The sequence below is a fragment of the Delphinapterus leucas genome, chromosome 5, assembly GCF_059928025.1.
Source record: "Delphinapterus leucas isolate spDelLeu-1000000601 "Yukka" chromosome 5, BTC_Dleu_Yukka2, whole genome shotgun sequence".
Taxonomy (NCBI): Eukaryota; Metazoa; Chordata; class Mammalia; order Artiodactyla; family Monodontidae; genus Delphinapterus; species Delphinapterus leucas.
Genome location: NC_143133.1, coordinates 95,055,023 through 95,081,439, shown reverse-complemented (window position 1 = coordinate 95,081,439; position 26,417 = coordinate 95,055,023). Strand labels below are relative to the sequence as shown.

Genomic DNA, 26,417 nt, shown 5'->3' with positions numbered 1-26,417 from the left:
TGACTGGAAGAAACCATAGTAACTCAGGCACCAAGACTTAATTCATTATTTAGAACAGGTGTGTCTCATTCACGGCGTCAACACACACTCCAGAAGTGTCAAAAACTTCTTTTCATGGCACTTTTTTAATGGGTTTCCAGTAAGATAGAAATACTACTTAAACCATGGAGGATGCCATACTCACTCATAAACACCGAAGAGTAGGATGTTTTTTCCTTTGGTTTATGAATAGCTATATTTGCAGTGTTTTTAAGCTCTATTGCTACCATCCATTCAAGGAAGATGTGTGTGACCTAGCAAGTACTGTATTGTAAACCCAAGCTTCCGGTAGCAGAAGGAACTTCCAGCTCAACTAGTCAGCCTTTTTATTTTACCAGTGAAGACACTGAAGTTAACACATGTCTTTCAGAAAGTAGATGCTCAATTAGCATTATTAAATTATGAACCACCATAGATAGCTATAGGCAGAGACAGAACAAAACTCTGTGTCTTCTGATACTTCACAGCCTCTGAAATGGCTTAGTTGACTCTATTCAGGTCAGACTGAACTGAAATAAGGATTAACCACAGATAGAATATCAGCAACAATCCATGGTCTGACAACATTTCTGTCACACACATAAATATAGTGAGGAAAAGATTTTTGAAACAGCTTCTTGAAGGCAAAAGTGTAAGAGGAGATATTTATGACAAATAGAAATAGGAAAACACCAAGAAGTGTCTATATTTGACTCCCATTCTTGTTGGATAATTTTCAGTGAGTTTTGCTAAAATGTAGATTCCCCGTCTGAGCCAAAGGCCTTGATCCACGTGAAAAAGTGCCTGGACCTGGATGTGGCTGAACAACGATATTGAACGTGTGATTGTGATTAGATTGGTCACTTAAAGAAATCTCCAATATTCCCTTCACTTCTGAGCCTCGGTATCTATTTATTACTTCATAGGAAGTAAAGGCATATCAAGAGAATTAAACATTTAACTGAATTTTTAAGTTCCATTTAAAAGAACAAATGAAAGCACTCATGGAAAATAGATATGGAAGAAGAATTACGTCTGGGTTTTTGAAAATTGGGTTGCTGGTTCCCTTTCCTTGGAGGCCATGAAATGAAAACATCAGTATTTCCAAATAAATGGCTGAGCCAAGTGGTAACTCTCTGCATATGCTTTTGGATCAGTCTACTCCTTTTGGTAAAGTTCTCGTAACTGAATGGGACTTGCCAGAACATGAAATGAAACAAAACAAGAATCCTGTGCAGACTGAATTATAAAGCCATGTTAAGCAAACCTTCCTAAAGAGGGCACAGGTCCCTGGCAATGTGCTCACATGCATCTACAAAGAGCACACACTCTGCACTCAGCTAGTCACACAATGACCTGTAGAGACAAACACAGGTAAACTAGTCTCCATAAATTTTAAGACAAACATCAGAGCGGATAGGATTATTTAGCACTTGATGCATTGCTCAGGAATCTAAGGCAATAAGCCTACTTTAAGATATGAAATGATTCTATTCTCTATGAGCAGAGATCAATGATAAGCTATTGGGTTTTTCCAATCTATTTTCAAAGCCCATTACAAAAATAAATCAGTTTGTTCTCTAATAGTTCTAAAAACAGTTTGATCACTTGTCTTGCGTGATTTTTTTCTTTTTTTAAAGAAAGAGATGTCCATATTTTCTAAAATCTTGCTTTGAATTACATTCAGAAACAGACACAGTCCAGTTCTCCCTGGTGGAAATCATCAGTCTATTTACTCACTCTCTTTTGACCATTAAAAAATCTTTTGAAATGAAAGGCATTGGCAGTGCAAAAAAAAAAAAAAAAAGTCCATAAAAATAAACTAATGATTGAATTAAGCATTCAGATGAGTTCTTTGCTGGGTTATCTGCAAGCGCAAGACTCTACGGTCATGTTTGGATATACCTTAAGTACCACATTCTTATTTTCATCAAAGAATAAGATGCTGAGCGAGGACATCTTTTCTGGCACACAGCAAGGCTCAGGAATCCCAGGAACGACGCCCACAGCTCTCACTATACTCTGGATGGTAGCATGATTTGATGGCTTCAAAGACTGGAAAAGAAAAGGGAGAACACCAATTAGGTGGAACTGCTTTTCCGCTCTCCAGCCCTCATCGCTAAAATGTATATATTATGAATCTGCTTCAACAGCTTACTAAAGCCCTGGCATCGTTACACATTCAACCCAACCTCCAATATCACCATCACCAAAACGGTGATTTGTCATTTACTAAGTGCCAGCTCAGTGCCAGGCATGTTCTGTGTAATATTTCTAATCCTTACAACAAAACAGCCATCTCGTACATTTTACAGGTAGAGACATAGACTCAGAAAGCTTAAACGACATGTCTAAAGTCATGTAGACATGTAGAGTGAGGATTTTAATCCAGTTTTTAAAGCAAGAATTGTTTAATTAAAAATGACTTACTCCCCAGAGAATTAATACACCCTAGGTTGTTCTGTATAACAGGTTTGCAACGGAAACAATTTGATCTTGATCCTATGCTAATCATAAAGAACCCTTAACAAGAACCTATTTAACATAGATATTTTTGCCACTGCTATAGTGAAATTTATACTTTGTTTTAAAAATAACACCAGCGTACCGAGAGGCATTGATTTATTTAATGATTACCACCAGGATGAATTGATGGTGATTACACAATTGGCCACTGGGGGTCACTGTTGCTCAATGGGTTCAGACTTAAAGGTTGTAGCGTCTTCTAAGTCTGGGGCATATCCTCAGGGAATAATCTAGAGGGCCTGAGGTTATCCCATGGCTGTCAGAAGTTTGACCAAAGAAACCTGGGTAAAAGCTGTTCCCCAGAAATGCCAAATGGGATCATTAACATCCACATAAGACGTGTGGTTTTATCTAGAGAGTATCATCCAGCTCTGCTAAGCATTGAAGACTGGTCACTCTTCCAAGCCCAGAATGCTTAGGTATTATTGCCAGAGTGGTAAGAACTTCTTCATGAGCGGTGCCACAATTTTCAACATTAGTTCTCCCCAATGTCTCTTTTAAGCAGATGAAACCAGTTTTGTTTCAAACAAATTTAAAAACAGGAATTTGGTAACTTGCCAGGGATCATGTGTCAATTCAGGTGTGGGATTTAGGCCAAAACTCTGGTTTTCTAATGTCAAGATTTTGAGCCATGTTTCAGAGGCACCTCTGCCCCCAGTGAATTAATTGGTATTCTAATTTTACACACCTAAAACTCCCAGTATGGGAAACTGCAACAAGTTAAAAGGTTAAGAGTATATACAAGCCAAGGAAGAAGCAAATAATATAGAAAGCTGGCACAGTGTAAAAAAAATAGGATTGGGGGGAGGGGGGCAGAAAAAGGGCAAATCTGATTTGTCTCATCTCATCTTTCAATCTTAGTGAAAAAAATTATCCATACATTAGACTTCAACATTATTGCTAACAGGCATAAATTATTTTAAAATCAGTCTGATGATGGCCAGCTGCCTTATTTACTCTTTCTTCCTAGAGATTTTAAGTGTATGTTAAGAAGAGTAGTTAACTTACAATTAAGTAGCATTGCAAAGAAAGGTATTCTCTCTCCTTAAGGATAAGAAGTCTATGTTGCTCTATTTTGCATATCATGTGCCCTGTGGCAACAATACTATCTGTGTAACTGACAAACTGCAATCCATATTGTACAACAGGGCTCAATGGCCACTGTTTGCTATTTCATTAGTATTGGTGATTTCTAAAGAAAATTTTTGCAGCTACACTTTTCTCTATTAATTTATTTTTAAGATTCAATCATCCAAACAGCATATGATAATGCCCCAAAGGATTTTTTAAAAACCATAGATTTTATGACAATATTCTGTTATTGTTAATGTTTTACTGACTCCTATACTATTTATTTTTCATATAAAGTAGATCTATTTAAGTAGACGAGGACTTGATCCATAAATCCTGCTGTGCATGGCTGGTCCTCAGTGCCTGAAGCAGAGCAGGCTCTCTAGGCACTGAATTAATACTTGCCAAATGGATGAAATACTTATAAATAATAACATACCCTCCACTGTACCTATTTCTGTGGAAATAATTCCCATCAACAAAAATGAAAGGTTCTGAGCAAATGACCTGGCGCAGATACGGAAAATATTCATGGGTGTTCCCTAGGAAAATTCCTGTCATTTTTTTTTTTTTTTTTTTTTAAGCTCTAACTCACAAATGATAGATTCAGGAACTATGAGCTGTCTCTGGTGGGCTCACTGGAATCCAGGTGCAAGCTCTTGATTCCCTGCTGGTGTGTCTTATCAGCAACCTCTCAGTTTTCGAGGGAGTTGTCCCCTTTTTTCTCACTGTGAAGTTCTCTGATCAAGCTGCCATGACCAGGAACAATTATATCATGCACAAAAGATCCATGCGGTCATTTGCTAGTGTGGAGCATTTGCCAGTTTATCATTTTTGTTTGTTTTTGAGCTCCGATTACATTTCTCAGGACCCTCTTTACGTAGCTTAAGAAACCTAGTGATGACAAATGCAAACCTGTGTTGTTTTTTTTCCCAGCCTCCCTTTTTATTGAAGGTGAAACATGACATTGACATCTGTTTAGGTCATTTTTTTTTTTTTTGCTTAGGTAACTCGGTACATCAAGATTTAGGATTTTTAGAGTTCATCTTCATGATCAGAGATTGGAACTGGAAACCTCAGGAAATTAATTGAGGGCACATCATTTTGACCTCATCCATGTGAATTTCTTCTTTATATAGGATGCTTGGTTCAAAGTGTTTAGCTTCCTTGCTCCCTAATTCTGTGTCTTTGCTATTCCCAGCCTTAGCACCATTCCGTGAAAAAAGTCCTTCACTCCTCCAACCCTTGCTGGTTCCCTTGGACCTCTGTCAGCAACAATGGCTCAATCATTTTCATCTGAAATCTCTGTTTTCCATCTCTTTTATGGTGGTGAGGGGAGGCAAAAGCATACGGCTTGGCTAAAGCTACATGGGTATTTCTCATCTCATGGCAGAACGCCAGGGGTCTCTCTCCCTGGGAGGACAGATTGGCTGTAGGGGCTAGAAATCAGAAAAATTCAAGCTGCCGTGTCTGTGAATGAAATCTGCAGTGGTCAGGCCCGCACCTGCCAAGCTGTGGATGATGTCCTCGAGTTGAATTTGATTACAAATGCGTTAGCAGGGGAGAGTATGTCATCAGCTCCAAGCCTTCATTCCTGACTCAGGCCATGGGGTTTTGCTCCACACTCTTCCAGCCCACATGGGTGTGATAGCCCAGAAACTATCTAATTGGAATCAGTGAAAGGGCAAAGCCTGGAATTTGGGAAAGGCAGAACACAGCTGTTCTGAATTACAGACAGGTTGTCAACTTTTGCAGACAAAGAACCCGCTCTAGAGAGCAGGCTCTCACTCAGGAGGCCAGAAGGAAGGAGGGCCAGCAGAGGAGTCTGGTCTGGGAGAAATTTTCTCTGGGGCAAAATGTATATCTACAGTCTGAAAGTTCTTTGGCACCTCACTTATTCCACATGTGTTTGTACTGATCTGATCAGAGACCTTGTTTTCCTCTGTTGCTCAGACTATATTTTTATTTAAATAGTTTACTCTGCTTACCATGCTGGACACTGCTGATAACAGCAACACCGATTAGGTACCCCTGATGTCACAGCTTCACACTGCTTCACGCTTCCCATCCTTTAGGTGACTGTACCATTTGAAAGACACAAAGCCTGGAACACTTAAAGGGAATCACTAAAAACTTGAAAAGCAGATCCACACAAGGTGATGAGAGACTGAGAACTCCACATCACAGCCAAACTTCTACTCTCAACTTGGCAGAAGGACATCTCCAACTCAGAGAGAAAACACCCTTATCCCTGTTAACTCTCCCTGCAGTTCTGATGCCATCTCAAGTTTTGACAACTATTATCATGAGTTCAGTGCTGCAACCAATGCCCTCCTGATTCTATTACCCTCCAAAGAGGTTATGGACTGTTGGACTGAAGGGAGAATCCAGTTTGAAGCTTTGTGATGTTTAAAAAGGGGTAAGAAACATGTACAAAACTTTTTCTTGTCTTACATCTTTTATTCTTTTGATCCCTTTTCCTAAGTGGTTTTTCTTCAGTCCCCTACATTTGATTTTCTATTCTCCTCAGTCCATTGGCCATTAATACAACAATAATAATAAACAATGGCCGCGAATAATCATGTCAATGGCAAAAATTTGTTGAGTGCCTACTAAGCACAAGTTGCTCTATGATCTCATTTTCCCACTGTTTTCATTATGTAGATACTACGATATTTTTATTTACTGTGGTACCTCTTTCAAAGATGAGAAACTTAACATACAGAAAGTTTGAGTAACTCCTCCCCAGCCAAAAAAAAACCCCAAAAAACACAAAGCTGGTAAGAGGTGGAACCAAGTTTTAAGGCAAAAGGATTTGACGACTCAAAGTACGATGTGTGGACCAGTAGTATCAGCAACATCTAGGGGCTTGTGAGATATGCAGAATATTAGGCTCGACCCTCAGAACCACTGGATCAGAACCTACAGATTAACAAGATCCTGAGGCAAATTGCAGGCATCTTAAGGTTAAGAAACCCAGCTACGGTCGAGCATGCACATTTAATCATTCTGTTGCACTACCACACTTCTTTCCTTAAACTTATCTCTTCTATTCTTAACTTAACCCTCATAAGTTTTTAAATTATTATTCTTTAGATCACTGAGAGCCGCGATGAAGATCTATGGAAGCAAGGTTTTTGAACAGGAAAAGCAAGAGGAGCCGACAGGAAATGGGAGAGGCAAACTGGGGTAATGTGGAGACCAGGCCAGGTAAGCCAACTGACTAAGTATCTCCACATTATCATGGCTCCCTGGGTCTTAAAATCTGGAGTCAAGAAGAAAGAGGGAAACTCCTTCCCCAGGCTACCTGGAAGAAACCACAGTTTATGAGAGTGAGAGGGATTATTTGGAAGACTCAGAGACCCACTTAAAATCAGTCATCCCAGGTTTAGAGACAGTTTGAATCCATTTCTGCCTCTCAATGCCACAAAGCAAGCCACACTGTAAAATAAAGATTCATCACTGCCTGTTATATTTGGCATCTTTGTTGTGTGTTTTAAACGCTATCCCAGTTTGACCAAGTTTCGTTTGATCAGTAAAATGTCCTTTATAAATATTTAGACAAGATAAGGCAGTTTATGTCATTATAAACGTATATAATGCTTACTTTGTGTTTGCGTTGACAAAACATGGAATTCACAAGGTCTAGAAAATGTAGAAAGCTCATCCTCCTGAGACATTGTAACAGGAAAATGGGATTTCAGTCAAGGTCCTGGCCCTGAGGCTGACCTGGTCTTGTTCAGTCAGCCCTTTGCTTTATGGGTGTGTTGCCCTTAGCATCCCAATGATCACAGGCCTGTAACATGAACAAGCTGCTTTAAAGATCTGTAAGCAGAAGTTGGTCACTTTTTGAGGCAAAGGGTTTTTTTCCTCCATCAACATACAATAGCAGAAGTTGATTCACTTCAAGTTTTGCAACAAACAAACAAACAAAAACAAAACAAAACAAAAAGCCACTCTTATTCTTCCTCTGAATTCTATTTCTAGGAACACTTTTCATTGTATAATCCAAATTGTTACAAGCTAAGAATGAAAGTGCAGCAATAAGCTTAATGGAAGGCAAAGGGGTACATATATGTTTTATTAACTCTAAATTCAAAGAGAACAGTCGCTTGGACTTGCTGTGCAAGATGGAGGTGGGGTTGGGAAGGCTTCTGAGAATACATCTGTCAGGATTCTGAGTACTGATAGGATGAAGCTCAGTGCACTGATTTTGGAAGAGGCACAGGTAAGCTCTGACTGGTTGAAATGGGTCTTAGAAGTCTACAGAGTCATTGTTCCCTATTCTGACTCCTGTTCTGATATTTATCAGAGAAGCAAATGATATAAGCATCTGGTGGATTTCATGAGGTAAGTTTTCCTAGCCCAACCCTGGTCCTAAGCCCCATGATGACAATTCATCGCACAAGAGACTATCAAAAAATGTTCTGAATCAGGGCATCAGTCCAATTAGTCCTTCCTTTTGCTCTCATGACATTCACTCATTCCCTGAATACCCCCTCAAAGATCAGCCTTCTACCATTTGGGGCTTGCTTGTTGTGGACCGGCACAGATTCACCTGTGACCAGGTCGCTGAATATGCACTGTGTTTGGGAACAATGCAAAAAACATGTTTTACACATACATTTTTTTCTCATATCTTTCTTCATACCAATATTGACTTCATATTACTTTAACAACCATTAAAGAAAAACCAAGCATAACCATGTTACCTATTACACTTTAGAATGCAAGCATAAAGGTCCAGATGGATTTTGTAAATGGAAACACACACTCAACATGTGCCTTTCTACTCTGTGGAAATAGGAAGGACAGGACAAAGAACAATGGCTACCTTTGGCATGGGGAACTGGCATGCTCCGGAGCAATAATAGGCATCAAAGGACTTGGGGGAGATAATCCATTCACTCCAGCCAATATCTGCAAAGTCCACTTTAAGGTACCGCCTGGCACAATTGCGAGGTTCAATCCATTGCTTTCTTCTTGCCTTCTTCAGGGTCTGTTCATCAAACTGGAGCGTCTGGCTCTTCTGGTGAGGTCCCTTTCTCTGTTTCTTTTTGTTCTTACTCTTTTCAGGGGGCTGAGTCTGAAGAGTCTTGTAAGGTTTTCTCTCCTCCCATACCCCATCCTCCTTATACTGATATTCTGCCCCAGGAAGCTCATTGTTCTGCAGAGGCAGCAGGACCCCAGCAGAGCGCTTCTTCCTCCGTTCAGTAGAAAGGGCAGCCCTGATACGGCTATCCAGTTTGGGCACAGCTCCAGTGGGGAAATTCCGGTGCCCTTGCAAGCTTGATACCACACTCTCGGGCTCAGAAATCGCAATATCATTGGCATACACCAAGATATAAGGCTCAGGAAAGGGTGTTATCTTCTTTGGCAGCTGGTGGCCTTTGGAAGTAATGTTAAATCCTATGAGGAACTCCTCATTTTCCTTGGCTTTCCTCAAAAGTTGAGTGATGTCTTTAGACAGCCAGGAAACAAAATCTCGATGAAGTTTCGCTCCATCTACTGAAAGATGACCCAGGAGTTGACTTTGGTTTCCGGTGGATTTGAGGATCCACGTAGAGAGCTCAATGTGAATGTGTTTCCTTTGGGAATGATGTGAGCATCCTTGGGACACAGGACAACTCAGGCTGATATTTATTAGCTCTCCAATATAGAAATACAGTGTGGCAGATAAAATGTTTTCAGACTTGGTTAGAGAAGTCAGGTTAAAAATATGCAGTTTCTCATTTTCAAGGGTTCCTAGGAAGAAAAAAAAAAAAAAAGAAAGTAAACAGGAGCAAACGTGACCCCTACCTCACATCATATACAAAAATTAACTCAAAATGAACAAATGACCTAAATATAAGCACTAAAATCATAAAATTCTTAGAAGAAAACATAAGGGTAAAATTTTCATGGGTTTGGATTTGACAGTGGATTTTTATATATGACACCCAAAGTGCAAGTAAGAAAAGAAAATAACATATAAATCAAAAAAGTAGATAAATCCATAAAGTAGATAAATCCATAAAATAGATAAACTGGACTTCATCAAAACTTAAAATTATGTGCATCAAAAGACATTATTGGGCTTCCCTGGTGGCGCAGTTGAGAGTCCGCCTGCCAATGCAGGGGACACGGGTTCGTGCCCTGGTCCAGGAAGATCCCACAGGCCGCGGCGCGGCTGGGCCCATGAGCCATGGCCGCTGAGCCTGCGCGTCTGGAGCCTGTGCTCCACAACGGGAGAGGCCACAGCAGTGAGAGGCCCGCGTACCACAAAAAAAAAGAAAAAAAAAAAAAGACATTATCAAGAAAGTCTATACAACCTACAGAATGGAGAAAATATTTTCAAATCATATATATGATAAAATCTAGGACCCAGAATATAAAAATAGCCCTTACAACTCAAAACAAAAAGACAAACAAACCAATAAAAAATGAGCAAAGGAATCAAATAGACATTTCTCCAAAGAAGATATACAAATAGCCAACAAGCACATGAAGAGATACTCAACATCATTAGTCATCAGAAAAATGTAAATCAAAACCAAAATGAGGTACCATTTGACATATACTAGACTGGCTATAATAAGAAAAACAAGATAACAAGTGTTAGTGAGGATGTGGAGAAATTGGAACACTTTTACATTGCTGGCTATAATGTAAAATAGTTCAGCTGCTGTGGAAAGCAGTTTGACAATTCCTCAAAGTTAAACATAGAAATGTCACATGACCCTGCAACTCTACCCCAGGTATAAACCCAGAAGAATTGAAAACAGGTGTTCAAACAAGTACACGTACATGCACGTTTATAGCAGCACTACTCTTCACAATAGCCAAAAGGTAGAAACAGCTCAGTGTCCATCAATGGGTAAATGGATAAATAAATGTTGTATAGTCATATAATGGAACATTATTCAGCCATAAAAAGGAATGAGGGACTGATAATACTACAACGTGGATGAACCTTGAGAACATTGTGCTAAATGAAAGAAGTCAGACACAAAATGTCCCATGTTGTATGATTCCATTTACGTGAAATATCCAGAACAGGTAAATCCATAGAGACAGAATGCAGACCAGTGTTTGCCAGGGGCTGAATGTGGAGAAACTGCTTAATGGGTAGGGGGTTTTACTTTGGGATTATAGGAATATTTTGGAACTAGATAAACCTGGTGGCTGCATAACACTGTGAAGGTACCAAATGCCCCTGAGTTGTTCACTTAAAAATAGCTATGCTTAAATTATGTAATTTTCACCACAATTAAACAAAAGGAGTAATTTTATAAACTGGATGAAGATTAAGGCAAGGGTCAGCCATTTTTAATAATTTTCTCTTTCCTTTACTGAAACACACTTGTAAACGTAGTGGTATGAGAGCTGAGCGTTCTGGCTTTTAATTATGAGACTGCCAAGAACTGTTCCTATAATTTTGGCACAGTGTCATGATAGCATCTTATCTGAAGCAGCGTCTAGCCTACTGGTTACAAGCATTGGTGGAAGTAAATTCACTTTGATTCAAATCCTGGCTCAGCCACTTATTAACTACGTAACTAGTGTTTTCATTCATTAAATGGAATAATACTCCTGTCATCAGAATTAAATGAGATGTGTGTAAATCAGTTCATAAAGGGTCCAGTAAGTGTTTCTTAAGTATAAATTATTATTGTTGTTCGTACTGGTGTTAACCATAATACAGGGATTACCCCTTCTTCTATCTTCCTCACAAAGTTAAGGGTGCAGGATGAGGGTGGGTAAGCAAGACCACATAGCTCCATCTTCAGATAACATCTGAAAAATGAGTCACACAGTCAAAAGTGTCATGAAGAATTAGTGCTGTTGTGGAGCTTGTCTAAAGTTTATGTAATTACATGAATATAAGAGTTGAATTGCTTCTGTAGAGTGCGACAGAATTATCGAAACTGGGCAATTTGTATTTCCAAGTCTTCAGATGCAGAAATGAGAGAGAGTAACAGAATGGGCGATTGATTAGTAAGGGCAGAAATTGGTTCCTGTTCTTGAGATCATCTAATGAGCTAATGGTAAGGCTGAGCTTAGGCTCAAGAATCCTCTGTCCTGGGATCGGTCACCAGAGCCTGGGCCCTCCTCCATACACTTGCTTCATATACATATTTGTTTCAGAAACATACACGCAATCGTGAAATTATGCTCTTGATCAAAAACATATTTTAGTAAAAACAAAACATTTTTATAAAGATCTGGAAACTTAAAATGAGTTCATTGAGTCCCCATTTATAAGGGAAGTGCAGTGGGAAACATATTTTACTCATTTCTAACATTGTGTGAGGGAAAAGGAGTAAACTGCCATTTGTGAATGTTTGTATAATCCATGACACCAGGATAATATTTTACAGACCTTTATAACAAAGCCATGGCATCAGGCTTGTTCAGACGCTAGCTTTAATTCATACTTTTAATTCATACATTCAAAGAGCGTGTACTTTTACCCAGATGGAAGTTTTAAATGGAAGGAAAGAGAAGTCACTCTGTTCTAGGTATGTGGCAATCAGATGGTTGCCAAAGGAACACACTGGCAGGGAAGAAATGAACTCCGAGGGATGTGGGTGATGGTGTCTTATTGGGGAAACCAATCCTACTCCTTTTGCCTACATTTTGCTTCAAAATATTTCCTTCTTTCGTACATGTTTCCAGACACCTTGTGCCCTGCTGTTAACCAGCCTTCACCTTGTGTCTATTCTTCAGTATCGTCTCATAAATGTCACAGAACTCGCCATACGGCCTCTTCTGGTGGCTTTAATTTTAATTCAGTGCCATCGTTTGAAGTCAAAGCCCTTATGACCCTGCCTCAGCTCCACCACACCCAATAGCTGTACTCAGGCAAATTACCTAAACTCTTCAAGTCTCAGTTTGCTCACCTGTAAAATGAACCCAATAGTATCAACGGCAGAGTTGTTGTGAGAATTAATTGAAAGAATGCAGGTAATGCACTTAGCCCTTAGGAAAAAACTCAATGAATGTTAGCTAACTAGACCTGCAATGTCCACTATGATAGCAACTAGTCACTTAAGTTTGAATTGAGATGTGCCGTAAGTGTAAAATACACACTGTATTTCGAAGCCTTAGTATAAAATATCACATTAATATATTTTATATTGATTACGTGTTGAAATCATAATATTTGGATACACTGGGTTAAATGTTGTGATACTGTGATTTATAATAAGAGATACATATTTGGTCTTAGTCTCGTTTCTGGTCTAGAACTCCAAAAACTCTAGGAATTTCCTAAGTGATGAGAGCCGTGAGGTGTCCTTTGTTATGTTAATGAGGTGACTTTTGGAGGTCACCTAAGAATGGGGTCTGGCTGCCTGGGAACCAACCCTGTGATTGGGGGTTTGCACTTTCAGCTCTAGTCCCCACCTCTGGGGTGGGGAGAGGGGCTGAGGGTTGAATTAATCACCAATGGCCAATGATTTAATCAGCCATGCCTACATAAGGAAGCTGTAACAGGGAAGAGCCAACTGTGACTACATACTGGATCTGTTTCTTTTACTTTAACCTTTGCTTGCTGCTGCTTTTGTTCACCAAAAGGATACTGTCTATACATAATGGCCTGCCTCGGGGAACCCTGCCCCCCTGCCTGAATGTTAAACCAAAGTGCCTTTGTTCAGGGAAGCATCCGGACCCTGTCCACCTGAGGATGGCTGCAAGAAAGAAGAAATTAACACACCCCCTCCCCGAGGCTGGCCATTCCAGGGAATATTTCCAAAACTTATGGCCTTTTTACTTTACTTCCTTATCTTCTCCCCCTCTCTGTGCTATAAAAGAAACGGGCATCCAAACCCTGATAAGATAGTTTTTCAGAGACACTAGTCTGCCATTTTCTTGGCTTTCCAATCCAATATTTTGTCCTGTCCTGTGGTGAGCAGAGCGAACTTGGACTTGGTAACAAAGCCTCCATAAAAATTTTAAAAAACAAGGTTTGGAGAGCTTCTGGGTTGGTGAACAAAATGGAGATTGGGGAGAGTGGCGTGCCTAGAGAGGGCATGGAATCTCCAAGCCCTTTCCCCTACCTTGCCCTCTGCATCTCTTTTATCTGGCTGTTCCTGAGTTATATCTTTTTATACTAAACTGGTAATCTAGTGAGTAAATGGGTTTCCTGAGTTCTGTGAGCCACTCTAGCAAATTAACCAAACCCAAGGAGGAGGTTGTGGGAAACTCCAATCTGTAGCTAGTTTGGTCAGAAGCACAGGAAACAACCTGGGTTTGGGACTGGCATCTGAAGTGGAGGACAGTCTTGTGGGACTGAGCCCTTTACCAAGGGAATTTGATGCTGTCTTCAGGTAGATGGTGGCAGAATTCAGTTGAATTCTGAGACCCCTTGCTGGTGTTCAAGAATTGCTTGTTGGTGTGGGTGCAGAACATTTAAAATGTAATATATTATTGAAATTAATTTCTCCTTTCGCTTCTCATATTTTTTAATGTGGCTACTAAAAGTTTTAAATTACATATGTGGCTCACATCTGTGGTTAAAAGTAAATTTCTCTTGGACAGTGGAATGATCACCATTTTTGTGGTCATATAGTCCAAAAGGAAAGAAAAAAGGCATTGTTTTTCAAAGACGGTGAAGAATTAGGAATTTGCTAAACATGAATATGCAGACCAAAACATAAGTTGAGCAAAAGATTATTTTCTTGGAATGCAACACACCTTCCTTTATTAAGGACATTATATTAAGATAATTTTGGTGAATACGTTTAAATTTTCCCTCCAGCTGTAGCTAAACAGTTCAATCTGCAATCAAAAGTCAAAGACCAACAAACTGCTCTAAAATAGAGTTAAATGGGCAGTTGAGCAACAGTGCTTTATGGCAAGGCAATTATACACATAGCTTCAATTGTGTTATTTGTGTATTACACATATACAACCAGTACAACCAACAAAGAACAGGAACTAAAGCAAAACAAATGTTTTACTTTAACAAATATGAATTGAACACCTATGAGGTGCTGGACCCTTGGCTGGGTCCGCTGCCCAATGGCCACCGCTGTCCACACCAGGACAAGGGGAAAAGATCAATATGCAGGTAGCTACGCCGTGATGATGCTACTTTCCGTCAAAGGTGTTAACTATGCTTTTGGAGCACAAAGGAGGGAGCAATGAACTTTCCCCATGTATGGGGAAGAGGGACATATGGGGAAGATGCAACCTTTAACCAGACTTTTAAGAATGAGGAGAGAAAGGCAAATATCATATGATATCGCTTACATTTGGAATCTAAAAAAAAAAAAAAGCGATATAAATGCGCTTATATACAAAATAGCAATGGACCCACAGACATAGAAAACAAACTTATGGTTACCAAAGGGGAAGGTGGGGAGGGATAAATTAGGAGGTTGGGATTAACAGATACACACTACTATATATAAAATAGATAACCAACGAGGAGCTACTGCACAGGGAACCACACTCAATATTTTGCGATAACCTATAAGGTAAAAGAATATATATATGTGTATAACTGAATCACTTTGCTGTATACCTGAGACTAACATGGCATTGTAAATCAACTATACTTCAATTAAAAAAAAAATGAGAGGAAAAGGGAGTGTTGGGGAGGAGATAAAAGCAGCACATTCTAGTCACAAGCAGTGTTGGACATCTGGAAGATTTTGCATAAGCAATATTTCCAATATTTAATGGGAACTTATAAAAATATCCCATATTAACGTAGTTATTCGAAGTCCGTACAGACACCTAAACTGCCGAAACTCAGAAAAGAAATGGCCAATTCACATTTAGCTCCTAACTAAAGGTGTTGTATGATACGTAGCACTCGATGCCTTTGCTATTTCCACCCAGATGAGGAGATGCATTACCTCTGCCTGTCCTAGATCTCCCTCCTCCCCACGTCTTTTAAAACAATGAGCTAGAAGTCTCAACAGTTCCACAAAACATTCCTTGAACCCATACTTTATTTTTGCCTTCCCTGACTTTTCATTTCATTTCCATGCAAGTCAATGCTCTTTTCCCTAAAACAAGTCAACAAGTACTTAGTCTTTATAAATGTCCAAAAAGAGTAGTGAGAGGGCTGCATGGAGTCGAGTAGATGAGGGCAGTAGAGTATATAAGATAAGATAAATACCTCCCTGCAAGTTGAAATATGTGGTAATAATATCTATTCAATTACTCTCATGCTTTTTTAGATTTTATATTAATTTATCTTTTCAAAAAAGTATCTTCTCGTATACTTAACAACAGGAGTTTTGCAGTAGCCTTCTCTCTCTTCCCCATGAGTAGCAGACTTATCTGTGAAGAAGATATCTATGTTGAAATATCAGTGAATGGAAAATACTTTCGTGTTCACTTTTTCTATTCTTCTGAAATATTCCGATACTTACCTATTTGGAATCGATGAATCCGGAAACGGAGGTATACTTTCTGGTTAATAAGAACAAACATATAATAATAATATTAAAAAGCAATGGCAGATGTTATCAGGTTACAAAACAATAGTTTATGTATTTTTAGGCTGTTGGTAGTCTTCAGGTATTAGAGAACGTAACTGTGCCATGCCAATCCAATTCTATCTAGAGTTGCATGCTTAATTCTGGGTGCTCTTATTTTAACTAGTTTATTGTTATAAAAGAGAGCAACTAGGAAAGTAACCAAGATGTTTGTCTTAAAGTTATTTCTTACAAATTTGAGTTGAATACGGAATACCTGCTCTGGAAGAAGAAAAAAAAAAGGTTAATCGGTGACGTGAGAATTGTTTGCAAATATTTGAGGGGCTGCAGAGAGATCAGGGTTTCTCTTGTCAGTGTCAAAGATGAGAATTAAGTCTAAAGGTGATAGCTGAATGGAACCAGAATCAAGGTCAACGTAATGACTTTCTAAGTGTCTAGCCTGAGGGTGAGACCCCTGTGGGACCAGGCAGACAGAAGAGAGATGGTCATAATTCAAGACTATTACAGGAGGATCTCTTTACGGTAGGGAAGCTGTGAAAAGTGAACTAGATAACCTCTCAGATCCCTTGCAAGGAACTACGATAGGCTATATTTCCAGCTCTTCCTAAGGAAATGTTTTTGATGCCAAAATATAACTACCAATAGGTGGTGCTGTTTTCTTACTGTTTGCTGGCACTAGCACAAGCTTGGATTTTTCCTTGCTGAGAATACGTCTACTGTGGTCTAGTTAGGATGTGCCATTGGCATGATAATCTTATTCTGAATTTTCTAGAGTCATAATACCTGTGAATTGGAAAGGGGTTTAGAAGTCAGGTGAGTTTCAGAACAAGCCATACTTTCCTTTGCACATCTGTTAGGACTTTGCGGCTGCGGCCACTTCTCCCTGAAATGCTTTTACCCAAAGTAGTTCTCCTTGATTATTATCCAGATTCGATTTTTAAGGCAAAGCAGAGGCAAGCTTGTCACGACAACCCACTCCTTCGGTTCAGACCCCTCCTCTATTACTATTTTCATTATATTGTTATTCCTTCCTAAGACCATAAATTCTGTAAAGACAAGGCTCTGTAGTAATTACATCAGACTCTTCAGTCCCGAGCGTGGGGCTTAACTCTTAAGCGGTGCTCAATAAATGCTTCTTTTGTGAATAAACAGATTTAGTCCAACCTATTCATTGTAGAAATGTAAAAATGAAGGACCATAAATGCAGCCAGCTGGTGAGCACTGATCTTGGAGAGGAACCCAGGTCTTGTACTACCTATATGGACTTTTTTAGGAGCTTGGTTATTAGATAAAGGTAGAAGATCTATTTCTGTTTTCATCTGAAAAGAAAGCACCTGCACCTCATGAAACCAAGAGCTCAGTAAGGAAACTGTGACTTGGGACCAGCTGTACTATGGCGACAGTTCAATTTCTCTCAGGGAGCAGCTGAGGCCGTGCCCAGGGAGTGGTGAGTGGAAGGTCACCTTCGTGCTGGCCCACACAGAACGTTTTCAAAGGGAAATAGAATATACAATGGAAAGCTTTCTATGTAAAGTCTGATTTTAAAACAAATAGACTAAATGAAATCTTGATGATTTGTTAAATCCCCAGGAAGCAGGGAAAACATTTTAGTCATACAGAAAATATGTAACTAAGAACAACTCTTTTTTTTCCACCTCTTTCTCCAAACAAAGCACAGCTGCTAGAAATGCAGGGGTGCCTAGGACAGGGCCATATGCGCCCACGGTCACTGGCTGAATATTTGCTGTAGATTGTGGAGTCAAGGCTGCAGTTCCTCTATGCCACCTTCGGTTTCTGGGCAAAGGTGAGATGGAGAGATTCTAAATAGAACACAAGTCAGAATGTGTTTTTTCTTGCAGTGTTCCAGTCAAATAACTGACTTTTATGGGATCTCAAAACAACCATTCTCTATGTCCAAAGTAAAACATGGCCAAAGATGGTATAATGTATGTTTTTCTAGAACAGCAAAATGTTCACTAATCCGTTTATCTGCTCTTAGCCTCCACCCAAGGGCATTCCTAGACTGTGAGCTCTCGGAGGGTAGACCTATGTCCGGATAAAGTTTTGAACTCCTAGTTCTTTGCACAGTCTGGAGCATTGATATCCTGAAAAATACTTGTCAAATTTGTTGAATGAGCAATGGTATAAACTTACCAGATTCTAAAGTGTTTCCCACTTCACACTAAAGTGAAAAAGCTTTCAAGTGAAAAAACTTTCAAGTCAGCAAAAGACCTTCTTGGGGATAAGTACTGTTGGAGTTTCAGTTCATCAGAAAAGAAGCATTACAAGAACAGTGGTATATAAAATAGAATAGTTTTGCCATTCAACGTATATTTTGTAAAGTGCCTCATGGAAAATTCTTTCATGGCAATCTTATTTTTAAAGGATCCTTTGCCTGGCAAATAGTTTTTCTACTATTTTTTCTTATCTAGTCCTCTGAACATCTAATTCAGGTCAACTGAAATATTTACTGAGTGCCTACTGTGTGGCAAACTATGCCAGGCCTTCAGAATACAAGCATGAAATGAGATATGCCCTTTGCCCTCCAGAGACTTGGCCCCTGCCCCATCATCCTCTTTCTAGCAATCCTATCAGGCCCCAAACTCTCTGCAGCTGTGAAAGAAGGGTAAGACGTCTTTATCAACTTACTTTTGAACTCCTCCCCAGGGTAAAACTGTCATAAAGACATTAATATACCTTCCAGAGTGAAAGAAAGTTACCCTTACATGAGTTAATAAACCATTTGTCTGGGGGAAAGGCCCACTAAAAGGGCCAGATGAGACCAGAACCAGAACGTTAATCAATCCTAGATTTCAGACGCTGGTTATAAGATACTCAAAACTCCAGAGACGTGAGCTTAGAACAGAGTGTCTCAAACATGCATCAGAATCACCTTGATGGCCTGTGAAAACAGAGATTTCTGTGCCCCAAGCTCAGAGTATGATTCAGATGGTTTGGGTGGGCTGGAGAATTTCTAACAATCCCGGGTGATGTTGCTGCTGCCAATCCAGGGACCATACTTTGAGAAAAACTAACTTCAAGAGATCACTATAAAAAGGTGCAACTCTGCTGCATGCAGCCACCAAGGTTAGGACAGAAACGGTAATTTCTCGAATGTAGGTTTGGCATAGCATAGACTGTATTACAAGAGGACTACTACCGCTTCATATTTATGTTGCTACCCAGATATATCCTTTGTGCTACAAACAATTGAAACTATTAATGTTTTACGTAGTTTTAAGGTTTTGTGGGAAGCTAGAGAGAAACAGTATCTCCAAATATTAAGAATACTTCATTTATATAGGGCTTCCAAACTTTTGATGCATTTTCACACTCAATTTTTTTCAATTAAGTTGCACCATCTTTCCGTGAGACTAGCACAGTAGGTGTGACTTAAGCCATTTGATAGATGTCAAAACTAGGCCTAGCAATATTAGATAACTTTATTAATTAGCAATTCAGCCAAGATTAGCATTTAGATCTCTTAATGCTTAGCCTCAGGAAATAGAAAAACTGAAACTCTAGGAATTTATTCTCTTCTTGAAAACCATTTATCTTAACCCATGCCTAAGTGCAACAATTATACTGAACTCAAACAGTCTTTAGATTAATACCATGCAATTAAATTAAAATTTTCTTTGAAGGAAAAGCAAAGAAGATCGTGTTGGGCCTCAATAGTTTTAATTGTAAAATCAGAGGACTGGGCAAAGAAGCTTTCATTTCTAAAGCTATTGGATGCAATTATTTTATAAAAGGAATATTTAACACTTACTATAATATTTAATAGGAATATTTAATATTTACTCACTCAATAAAGGAAGAACATACTGAAGTTGGTAATACAGTAGGATCAGTTTGTCCAAACACTTTTATTTACAGTGTGCCCAAATAAAATCAAGGCACTGCATTTACTGTGGTTCTATTGCCAAGAAACGATGGGTCGTAAAGGAAGGTAGATCATTGAAGGAGTCAATAAAACCCCATGGTCAATTGGCTTTATGACTTACATGCCGATGTTTCAGATGAAAAAAGAGACATTCGTGCCTTTAATAATATCATCCCTGAAAATATTCTAGGACACAGCCACTACTAACATATGAATAGACTAGCAATGGTATGGATTTTTAAATATATTCCACAGATGAGGGCTCTTCGGTCATACTGTCATGGTTTACTATGGTCCAAAGTAGATATTATCCTGGTATACTTGTGTCACTTGATTAATACTATGTCAGTGTTTCCATTACAAAATTCTATTTTCATGTGTTCGTAACATAATCCTAAAAATTCACTCTGAATTGAAACTTGGCGTAGGAAAGTTCAAATAGAGACTCTTTGTGATACCAAACTTCTTTCCACCATACCACTGAAATAAAGTTATTAAGATACTGATTACTAGGGTATACACATTGGATATATGAGAAAACCATTAAAATTTTAGGAGAAAAGTTCTGACGTAGGAGCACAAAAATCCTGAATAGCAAATACAAAGTATATGCAAAGTTGCTCAATAATTTTCACTAGGCTTTTTGATAGGTGTGAGCTTTATTATATCTAATAAATACAGCAAACAAATTGGGATTATATAAGAGATTTGATAGGTGTCTATAACCAAGGATTAATCGTGGTAAAACATTAAAGAAGTGATGTGCATGACCTCTAGTGAATTTTTCCACAAATAAAGTAGCTTTTCTTTTAAAAGAATAATACCAGATTAGATGTAAAATAATAAATATTAATCCTATAGAAGAAAACAATGAAGGAGAATTCATAGGGAAACAGGCAAAATCAAATTTAATGACAGAAACTCTAAAATTACATTCAGAGAAGTTTAAGATATTTAATCAGGAAGATGGTAGAGTCGGCCCTTGGTATTCGCAGGGAACTGGTTGCAGGACCCCTGCAGATACCAAAATCCACAGATGTTTAAGTCCCTTATATAAAATGGCATACATAGTATCTGCATATAACCTACCACATCCTCCCGTACACTTTAAACCATCTCTAGAGTATTTATAATTCAACAAAATCAAGTTTTGCCTTTGGGAAACTTCTGAAATTTTTCCCCTCAAATATTTTCAATCTGTAGTTGGATCCTTGGTAACCAGGGATGTGGAGGGCCAACTGTACAATGCCAACTGGACTCAAGTCCAAAAACTAACAATGTAAGTAAACATCCTGAATAAACAAATGAGAAATGAGACAGTTTTCAGTCATAATATTCACTTGAATTTTGCATATCTTCTTTCTTGAGAAATTAGGAAGGCTCTGAACCAATGTTTACCCAAATAGATATCTTAGAACCATAATTCTCTAAAATGCTCTCTTGGGGAGAAAGTGATCCACTCTTAAGAGGGTCCACTAGCATTTAAAGGACCTGAAAGGTCTCAAAGCAAACTGATCATTTTTCCCAAACTTATTTGACCAGGGAATGCAATTTTATGTAACACCTGTTAACATCTTTTAAAGACCCTCTTTTAAAAAATTTTCTCCTAGAAAATAAGATGATTAGAAATCATAGGTTTTGAGATGAGCTCAGTATGTTTGAAAAACTGTCTGGCAAATACATCATGATGCCCATTTCTTCTTCCATTTAAGTAAGGGGTTGGACTTGCTTTCTTTAAAGCCTCTTCCAAATACAAAATTGTATAATCCCAAAATGCTTAAGAGCAGGTTTGACATCCACATCTCTATTTAATTTTTAGAAAAATCTGAACTGGGTCAATCAAGTGCTTATAAATTTCCACTGCTTCGATAAAATGTCTGTAACCCTTTTAATATATTCTTAATTATGTATATATTTTTAATGTACAAATATTCCCCTAGTGAATTATCTGCTTAGGCGATGTTTTTCATTGACCCTCGTGGTCTCTTGGTCTCTCTGAGTATGTCTAACTATACTAAAAAGCTAAATTTAAATTATTTTCTATGTAATACGTTCTCTTTCTCTTTTCCATTAGCATAGATAATCAAGAATTCATGGTTTTATGGATTTTTAAATGTCAGAGATTGTAAAGCTGTCTTGCCTATTACAGTAAAAACTTCATTAAGGGCTATCACGTATTCAAAGTAGTGTGTAATTCAAAGCAGCTGCACAGCCAGCTCCCCCTCTCCAGATGTACTATTGTTCTTGGAATAAAAACATCAGATAATCTAAGTACTCTTTAATTTCAAGCCTAGTTTCTAGGTGTCAGGAATTTCAAGGTAATTGTGTTTTAATAAAGTTATTACACCCCCTTGCCATCAAATCCATCAAAAATGATGCTTTCCCACTGGCCCATGCATTTTACAAGACTGGCTCCTATTGGAATGATGGTTTAGCCCTTAATTATATCTTTCCTAAAGCCTTATATTTTAGACTTGCACTTCAGAAACAGGTCACTTTATAATTCTTCATTTTTAAAGACTTTTGGTTACAGTAGGAAAGACTCTCCCCTTTCTCACTGAAGGAAAATATTCACTTTTGGGTCTGACTTTCCTCAACTTTCTTTTCTTTTTGTCTCTGAAGTCTGTGTGATTTTTCTTTTTTAAGGTGACATAAATCCACTGAAATGCAACCATTTTTGTAGTTACATGTCATAAATTAAAATAATGATAGTTTCCTAATAAGAACATCTGTGCTTTAATTGCTTTCTCTAAAGAGGTTAAATTTATGATTAAGAAAAATAAGATTAAGTGACTATGGAAATGATGAGAAACTAATGAACACAAAGTATGTATCTTAAAGGACCAAGCCAGGAGAAAACCTCATGTAAAATACTCTTTTTTTATTACATAGAAGCCAAGGACAACTTAAACTAAGATTAAAATAAAAGCTGATTTCATATCCCTCTTGTCTTCCTTTAAGACGGTGTGTTTTTCTAAAGCCGAACTTCTCTGTCATCAATAATTTTGTAAATTACCTTTTACAAAGGGAAAGATAAAACGTATCTTTATGTAAACCCTTACACATCACAAAAAGACTTATGAGTTCTCCAAACTTACGGTTTTGGCACACCAACTGCACACCATTGAGGGAGGAGAAAAGGGTTAGCAGAAAGTGTATTTAGGATGAATGCCACCCACCATCAAGTAATGGTTTAAGTAGAAAGTAATAAGAGGGAGACCACAGAAGCTAAATTTCAACCAAAGATATTCTAGGTTTAGAACAATAAATAATTTTAATCAGGTATGCTCCAAGGAGCAAATAGGGCTCTAAGGCTATAACTCAGCCTGAATAAGCACTGGGAAAGTCTGCCAGAACAGCAGCCACTCCATAGATACAGCACACACCTGACCTTCCATTAAAACCTGTAACATCCTTGGTACGGAGAAGCCCATACATTGTGAAACTTAAACACTATGGACTAGAAAACATATCTAATTTATTAATGCAGACAGCATCTTTCGCCTGCATCAGAATGTATGTCACAAGCTGAAGGATGTTACAGAAATGCTATTATGGATAAAGGAGACACACACGAAAGCCTTAGCACCTTCCTGGAGCCCTGCCTTATTAAAGCCAGAACTGCCTCATAATAAGGTCCTTCTAGTGTGTTAGTAACTAAACACTCTTGGAAGGGGTCCAAGGCGAACAGTCTCTCCAGAAGTCTCCAATGTAGTAACAGGACACTTCAGCTTCCACAAAAACCAGTGTCTACATTTGATGAATAAGTCATTAAGACAGTCTCTAGGATGTTAAAGGAATTACTTTTCTTATCAGGGCACGCAGCCTTGTATATATGCTTCAAGCTGCAATTCATCATTTCAAGGGAACTTCTGGCCTCTGTATCAGAGTTTATCATTTGATGGTATAAGACTACAGAGAGGCTGATAAGGGACACTCTGCAATTATAATGCATGGAGTGAGTTGGACCCAAAAAGTAAAGGGGGCTGAGTTATTCAAATCCTTATCCATCTCCCACTCATGGTTCCCTCAGTCTAAAACAAACATACAAAAACACTATACAATAGTTGTGAATGAAACAAACTCACATGCTACCTCCAAACCTCGTGATTCATACTAAAATGAAATTTGCCAATACCAAAAATGCTATTCACCTTTTGGGCACCTCAGCTACTCCCTAGGAATAGTACCAAGAAAATGAATATCGAGATAGGAATGATTCCAGTATCTTCATTATTGCCACCTGCCTTGCCCACCCAACTACCCTTGTTTCTCCCACACTACTTCTTCATTGAGCTCTGCCCTTGGAGTTGCACTAAAGTAAACAGGGCATTCACTGGTATGGTCAGCTGTCAGGACAGCCTTCTCAAGTGGCTGACACAGTGTGGATGAACCAGAGCAGGTTTCTGTTTCCGTAGCAAAGGCCAACTCCTTATAGATCGTGCTCGTGGTTTTAAGAAGAAAGTGAAATCTGGTTCAGCTCAGACTATAGCTGAAGAATTCTGCATTAGAAAGCATAATTCACGTTTATTGTAAATGTCATCATGCCTATGAGCTCTAGAGTATATTTACAGTGTCAACCTAGGGCTTTCCTTGATGGATGCTTTTGTGTTCCTCTTTTCCAGGAGTCCTACATATCAAAGCTTTGGGAGATTTCTTTCTAGTGATTCTGACAGAATTGATAGAGCATGAGGCACGGCCTCCTTACTTGAAGTTCTTGGCTATTTTTCAATGGTTCACTGAAGACAGGTCCCTTTATCATGAATGTAGTGAACAAAAAAGCCTGGTGCATCCTCAAAGCACATAAACCGAGTTAGTGTCCAGGAAACTTTCCCTCAAGCTGTTAGCACAAGGGAAGCAGGCTGTTAGCATAAGTTATTCGCTTCACCGCAGGGGCCAGGAGAAACCTTGTTAAGCCATGAATTTCAGTCCGCAGTGATCTGTGTTGAAAAACGGGATGAGCAGATTTTCATCGGCGGATTCCAAGAGGTGTTTACATCCACAGCTGCTCCCCTCCCTTCCAGCTCCTCCCAGGGTGGGTGGTACAGCCACTATTTGCCCAGATGGGTTTTAAATAATCGAAACACCCAAGCAACTGGTTTAGTTTGTGTGTTTGCCACCAAGGGACTATCAAGTAGAAAGTGTCAAATATAGTAACACAGAGGACGCGAGTTAAGAGGAGGTGCAAGGTCTGGAGAAGCGACTGTCTAAAAGCCCAAGGGAAGGCATCTAGTTCAGGTGTGACTTTTCTCTCTGGTGCCCCCGGGGTTGGCATAAAATGACATCTGCCTCTAGGTAATCATGGCTAAAGCCCAGTCCAGTCCAAGGGAATTTCCGCTGACCGACTTAAGAAACATCAGCACAAGGTACCCCAGAGAAGCTCCAGACACCCAGGGCAGGAGGACCCTGTGGGCGGGGGGGGGGGGGGCAGCCCCTTCCCTTCTTTCACGCACTTCCTCCAGCCGACTCCCTCCAGGGCTCAGCGCCCTTCTCTCCACTTCTCCCTCTCAATTCGGACTCTACCATTGGGCTGACTCACAGGCGGGATGCGGGGTGTGACAGGGCCGAGGGGCTCGGAGGGGAGCTGGAGGGCGAGGGAAGGTCTCTAGGTAACACAGGGCAGACGAGGAAGCCGTGGGGGTCCCGGGAGACACCTGGGGCGGGACCGCGGAAAGGGGGCGCCTCGGGCACTCACCTGCTGCTGCGGCTCGAAAGCTGCGAACCGTGTTGCCCTCGCGCAGGGGCTGGGGAAGCAGAGGGGGCGAACCCCGCTCCGAGGACCCCGGTGTCCGCGCCGCCTCGGCTCTGCCGCCGCCTCTGTACCTGTCGTAGAGCCGCAGCATGTGCTCTGACACCTTGTCGAGCGGCTGCGGGAGGGGGTCTTGGCCACCACCTGCCGTGCGGTCGCCTGGCACGGGCTCGCGGAGCTCCGGGAAATGCTGCTTGAGTCTCTGTCCATGCGCCAGGCTCACGCACAAGCAGCCCAGCCATAGATGGATCAGTCTGCGAGCCCCAGCCATAGCGAGGTCCGCGTCCGCTGCTGTGTCCTGGGGGGGTCCCTCTGCGGCGCCCAGGGCCGGCGGCAGAGAGGAAGGTTGAACTCCCAAAGAGCTGGGCGAGGGCGCCCGGAGCCCGGACGCTGCCTGAGCAGGACAGCGACCAGCCCCACTTTTTGCGCCGGTCGATCGCGGACCGGCAGGTGGGCTCTTCCCCGGCAGCGGCGCGGACCTCACCAGCGCAGGGCGCTGCCGGCGCAGTCTCCACTCAGACCCCAAGAAAGAGCTGAAGTCGTGGCGTGTGTGGCCGGGGTGTTTTCGGATCTGTTTGTACCCTCCCTCCCCGCTTTATTTTCGGGAACACCCGGGCGAAGTTGCCGCGCTGGGCACGGGGACTAGCGCCGTGTCGGGCGCAGAGACTGAGCGGGATTGAGCGCCGCGGTCCTGAGGGCGCTCGCTCGCCTTTTGCAAGGATTGGAGCAGCCG

General features: G+C 40.1%; 1 protein-coding gene across 1 annotated transcript; it reads right to left on the bottom strand.

Annotated features, from left to right (window-relative positions):
- Positions 1 to 1,763: 1,763 nt before the first annotated feature.
- Positions 1,764 to 25,971, bottom strand: BMP3 (bone morphogenetic protein 3). Its single transcript, XM_022599538.2, has 3 exons — positions 25,631 to 25,971; positions 8,450 to 9,360; positions 1,764 to 2,073 (listed from the first exon to the last, which is right to left on the bottom strand). Exons 1-3 carry the CDS (start codon positions 25,953 to 25,955, stop codon positions 1,882 to 1,884), a joined length of 1,428 nt encoding a protein of 475 aa, XP_022455246.1. The 5' UTR covers positions 25,956 to 25,971; the 3' UTR covers positions 1,764 to 1,881.
- Positions 25,972 to 26,417: the final 446 nt, after the last annotated feature.